Source organism: Dendrobates tinctorius, unplaced genomic scaffold (genome assembly GCF_039654945.1).
Source record: "Dendrobates tinctorius isolate UK_male_01 unplaced genomic scaffold, ASM3965494v1 ptg000223l, whole genome shotgun sequence".
Classification (NCBI taxonomy): Eukaryota; Metazoa; Chordata; class Amphibia; order Anura; family Dendrobatidae; genus Dendrobates; species Dendrobates tinctorius.
In genome coordinates, this window is record NW_027361890.1 from 17,504,640 (window position 1) to 17,510,639 (window position 6,000).

Consider the following 6,000-nt stretch of genomic DNA (forward strand, 5'->3'; position numbering starts at 1 on the left):
CATTTTTTTCTGCAGCAGAACATTGTTGAGCCTGGGAAGAGGCCTCTCTCCTTCCTGCTCCCCACAGTGGTGAGGCCAGCTCAGGGTCTTTGCGGAACATACTTGTCCCTTGGTGGTTCCAATGGGGAACGAGCTCTATCTGGCATAACCCAGGTATGATTTTGCGTAGGACCTAGTTTACTTCTAAGCTTTATTGTGTTAAGTGGTCACTTAAAAATCAGTAACGTACGTGGTCTAGGATTTGAATTTGAGGAGGTTGTCTAGAGAGCAGAGGGGGACTGTGGTATTTTCTATAAAAAAATGTTTTGATCCTTTTAGATGTATTCTTTCCTTCTGTAAGTTATCTCTTTATTTTTTGGGGTTTTCTTTTTATCCAGGTGCTTTTAAATGTTTTATCATTTAATAAAAACTTAAGTGACAGTGTATCGCAGGGAAGACTACATCCTGATCTTGAGACCAATTTTCTGCAGATAGACAGTGAGTATCTTCTGTTCGTTTTAATTTTTATTGAAAATTATGGCACTGTATTTTTATGCTTTTTAATTTATCTAATATATAAAGCTCAATGTGAGTATGTATGTATGTATGTATGTATGTGTGTGTCCGGGATAGGCATTCGCACCGTCGCAGCTACAGCCACAAAATTTGGCACAGTCACACGTCTGGACCCCAAGAGCGCCATAGGCTATGTTGTGAGGTGAAATTTTAACCCCGCGCATTCCAATTCACCAAACAATTTTGCCCCTATCTACATAATGGGGAAAAAGTGTGTGTGCATCAAGCCCCGCCCTTCATTATGATGTCACAATGGTTGCCATGGAGACGCTGATTCATCATAGGTTGCAATGGTGACGGTTATGTCATAACGGTTGCCATGGTGATGATGATGTCATAATGGGTATATGGGCACGGGACTATGGGATGGAGGATGTGTGATGAGTATTTGGGCACTGGACTATGGGATGGAGGATATGTATGACAGGTATATGGGCACGGGACTATGGGATGGAGGATACTGTATGTATGACGGGTATATGGGCATGGGGGACTATGAGATGAAGGATGTGTGATGGGTATATGGGCACTCGACTATGGGATGGAGGATATGTATGATGGGTATATGGGCACAGGACTATGGGATGGAGGATATGTATGACAGGTATATGGGCACGGGACTATGGGATGGAGGATGTGTGATGGGTATATGGGCACTGGACTATGGGATGGAGGATGTGTGATGGGTATATGGGCACTCGACTATGGGATGGAGGATATGTATGATGGGTATATGGGCACAGGACTATGGGATGGAGGATATGTATGACAGGTATATGGGCACGGGACTATGGGATGGAGGATGTGTGATGGGTATATGGGCACTGGACTATGGGATGGAGGATGTGTGATGGGTATATGGGCACTCGACTATGGGATGGCGAATATGTATGATGGGTATATGGGCATGGGACTATGGGATGGAGGATGTGTGATGGGTATATGGGCATGGGACTATGGGATGGAGGATGTGTGATGGGTATATGGGCACTCGACTATGGGATGGAGGATATGTATGATGGGTATATGGGCACAGGACTATGGGATGGAGGATATGTATGACGGGTATATGGGCATAGGACTATGGGATGGAGGATGTGTGATGGGTATATGGGCACTCGACTATGGGATGGAGGATATGTATGATGGGTATATGGGCACAGGACTATGGGATGGAGGATATGTATGATGGGTATATGGGCATGGGACTATGGGATGGAGGATGTGTGATGGGTATATGGGCATGGGACTATGGGTTGGAGGATGTGTGATGGGTATATGGACACTCGACTATGGGATGGAGGATATGTATGATGGGTATATGGGCACGGGCCTATGGGATCGTGGATATGTATGATGGGTATATGAGCACGGGACTATGGGATGGAGGATAATTATAATTTGCTATAACTAACCACAGTTAGTTACTATGCCTGGACAGCGCCGGGCTCTTCAATTAGTTATTTAATATAATTAAATATATATATTTTATATCAGTGGTTATAGTGTGTCAGGAATTTGCACTAATTGAACTTGTAACGTCAGTTTTAAAGGGTTTGTTAAAAAAAAAAAAGATCAGAGAATGCAGAAAAAGTTTACCATTCCTGCCTGATCTAGAGCAGCACTGGGGTCCTGGGTTCAAATCCCCCCAAGAACAATATTTGCAAGGAGTTTGTATGTGCTCCCCGTGTTTGCGTGGATTTCCTCCGGGTTCTCCGATTTCCTCCCAAACTCCAAAGACATACTGATAGGGAATTTTGTGAGTCTCATCGTTGACAGTGCTGATAATGTCTGCAAAGCGCTGCGGAATTAATGGGCCTATATAAGAAATAGTAATAATCCTAATTGCTACATACACAGAGCTGAATAAGCACTGTACATATAGCTTGGGAAAGGCAGATAGCACTTTCTCCTGCCCAGCATGCCATGTCCTGCTTGTAATCTGCTAACTAAAGAGGTTGTCTATTACTTTATAATTGATGACCCTTCCTTAGGATAGGTCATCAATTTCCGATTGGCGGGGGTGCCAGATGTCAGACTCCGACTAATCAGCAGTTCTCGGTGGCAGAGGCTGCAACTGCTGAGTTGCGGAGTTGCTCAGTCTTCTGATAGTGGCTGTGCCAGGGTTCTACACATACGCCTCCTATTGATTTGAACAAGAACAGCTGATTGGCGGAGGTGCTGGGTGTCGGACCAATCAGACATTGATCACCTTTCAATGATAAAGTAGTGGACAACCTATTTAAATATGATGTTTAAGGGCTGATGCCTTTGATTTTTATTTATGTTGCATTACAGATGAGCGGATCACTTAGCACAATCCCGGTCTATGATCCAGGTTAGTGCTCTCTGGCCATGGAAATGAGTGGCATGATTTTCGTTAACCTCCGGGATCCCTGACTAGGCTTATGATTGACATCACCTGTGCGCCACATACTACAAGGATAATGGCACATTAGGCAGTTGAATCAGAGAGAACCCAGAAGCTCAGAAAATATGTGCAGCTCCTTTCCATAGTCAGAGATCATTGACCTGGACCCTGAAACCAGGGTTACATGAAGCAATTTACTCTTTTCTATGTGATAAAAATTTGGGTTTTGACTATTTTGCTACTGTAGCTTGCATATTACAATGCATTGCAAGCTGCTCATTGCGGATTAGTATAAATCCTGACAGCTTAGTTGCCTGCCCGTATTGTGTTCTCCTGAATGCCAATCTAATCTGAATTCTGATATTTGATATGATCAGAACTGAGCTCAATTTGGCACTCGGAAGCAGACAGGAGGAGCTAAGGACTGAGCTGCCAAGGAGCCCAGCTGCCAGTATCGATAATAAACAGCATTGAGCAGCTTGCAGTGCATTGTATTATATGCAAACTCCCAAAGCAAAATGGTTAAAAGCTTGTAATTATCACCAATTACTTGCATTTTTTTACATAATACATGCAGTGCAAAAAAAGGTGCAAAGGTATCCATAGCTGTAAAACAATACAGGGTCTATTTTCTCCTACTGTATTAAATACATGTAAATATTTCTATGTTAGGTGACTTCCCGGAAAATGAAACTCAGGACCTAGAATCCAAGGGACATCAACTGGATCGCACACCCATCTTATCTTTGGTGCATGGATCGCGCAGGAGCAACGATCTTATTATTGGCATTAAAGACCCTCGAAGTTCTGATGCAGAAGCTGCCACCATTTTGTGAGATAGCACCTGGTCAGAAAGAAATAACAGTGACATTCATGCCACGACCCTCAAAACAATCCTTATGGGTTTTACGGGGTATTTTCACCTCTGCCATTAGCACACCAATGAACAAAAGTGACATGTAATATAGTAGCTTGTTCCTAGGACCAAATTTTACTAAGAAAATCAAATTGTATAATGTTACCTTGATCAGATCTATTATTGTCTTTGAAAATTGAATCATGTGGCATCTAAATGTGTTTGACTCTTAGGCCGGGGTCACACTAACTGACGCAAAATACGGTCCGTAGTTTACAGGCGTAATACGGATGAATGACCCCTAAATAGTGCTCCGTATGTCATCCGTAAGCAAGGTGTGGTCGCGTATTTTGCGCATGTCAGCATTCGTATGTAATCCGTATGGCATCCGTATGCAATCCGTATGGCAAGATTTTCGCGCCGCCTTGCAAAATGGACATACAGTCATGGCCAAAAGTATTGACACCCCTGCAATTCTGTCAGATAATACTCAGTTTCTTCCTGAAAATGATTGCAAACACAAATTCTTTGGTATTATTATCTTCATTTAATTTGTGTTAAATGAAAAAACACAAAAAGAATTGTCCTAAAGCCAAATTGGATATAATTCCACACCAAACATAACAAAGAGGGTGGACAAAAGTATTGGCACTGTTCGAAAAATCATGTGATGCTTCTCTAATTTGTGTAATTAACAGCACCTGTAACTTACCTGTGGCACCTAACAGGTGTTGGCAATAACTAAATCACACTTGCAGCCAGTTGACATGGATTAAAGTTGACTCAACCTCTGTCCTGTGTCCTTGTGTGTACCACATTGAGCATGGAGAAAAGAAAGAAGACCAAAGAACTGTCTGAGGACTTGAGAAACCAAATTGTGAGGAAGCATGTGCAATCTCAAGGCTACAAGTCCATCTCCAAAGACCTGAATGTTCCTGTGTCTACCGTGCGCAGTGTCATCAAGAAGTTTAAAGCCCATGGCACTGTGGCTAACCTCCCTAGATGTGGCCGGAAAAGAAAAATTGACAAGAGATTTCAACGCAAGATTGTGCGGATGTTGGATAAAGAACCTCCACTAACATCCAAACAAGTTCAAGCTGCCCTGCAGTCCGAGGGTACAACGGTGTCAACCCGTTCTATCCGTCGGCATCTGAATGAAAAGGGACTGTATGGTAGGAGACCCAGGAAGACTCCACTTCTTACCCCGAGACATAAAAAAGCCAGGCTGGAGTTTGCCAAAACTTACCTGAAAAAGCCTAAAACATTTTGGAAGAATGTTCTTTGGTCAGATGAGACAAAAGTGGAGCTTTTAGGGCAAAAGCATCAACATAGAGTTTACAGGAGAAAAAAGAGGCATTCAAAGAAAAGTACTCGGTCCCTACAGTCAAACATGGCGGAGGTTCCCTGATGTTTTGGGGTTGCTTTGCTGCCTCTGGCACTGGACTGCTTGACCGTGTGCATGGCATTATGAAGTCAGAAGACTACCAACAAATTTTGCAGCATAATTTAGGGCCCAGTGTGAGAAAGCTGGGTCTATCTCAGAGGTCATGGGTCTTCCAGCAGGACAATAACCCAAAACACACTTCAAAAAGCACTAGAAAATGGTTTGAGAGAAAGCACTGGAGACTTCTAAGGTGGCCAGCAATGAGTCCAGACCTGAATCCCATAGAACACCTGTGGAGAGATCTAAAAATGGCAGTTTGGAGAAGGCACCCTTCAAATATCAGGGACCTGGAGTAGTTTGCCAAAGAAGAATGGTCTAAAATTCCAGCAGAGCATTGTAAGAAACTCATTGATGGTTACTGGAAGCGGTTGGTCGCAGTTATTTTGGCTAAAGGTTGTGCAACCAAGTATTAGGCTGAGGGTGCCAATACTTTTGTCCGGCCCATTTTTGGAGTTTTGTGTGAAATGATCAATGTTTTGCTTTTTGCTTCATTCTCTTTTGTGTTTTTTCATTTAAGACAAATTAAATGAAGATAATAATACCAAAGAATTTGTGTTTGCAATAATTTTCAGGAAGAAACTGAATATTATCTGACAGAATTGCAGGGGTGTCAATACTTTTGGCCATGACTGTATAATGGAGCCCTATGACAGGGTTTCTAACAGAAAATAATAGATATAGACACATAGAATACATATATATATATACACTGTATATATATATATATATATATATACACTGTATATATATATATATATATATATATATATATAT

At 42.2% G+C, this 6,000-nt stretch overlaps 1 protein-coding gene across 1 annotated transcript in view; it reads left to right on the top strand.

Moving 5' to 3' along the window:
• The window catches only part of GGT7 (gamma-glutamyltransferase 7), a 58,266-nt gene extending 52,512 nt beyond the window's left edge, over nucleotides 1–5,754 (top strand). The window contains exons 13-15 of the mRNA XM_073555362.1: nucleotides 16–153; nucleotides 378–477; nucleotides 3,599–5,754. Coding sequence (XP_073411463.1) covers nucleotides 16–153; nucleotides 378–477; nucleotides 3,599–3,762 — 402 coding nt within the window. The 3' untranslated portion in view covers nucleotides 3,763–5,754. The remainder of the gene's footprint in view (nucleotides 1–15; nucleotides 154–377; nucleotides 478–3,598) is intronic.
• The last annotated feature ends 246 nt before the right edge of the window (nucleotides 5,755–6,000 follow it).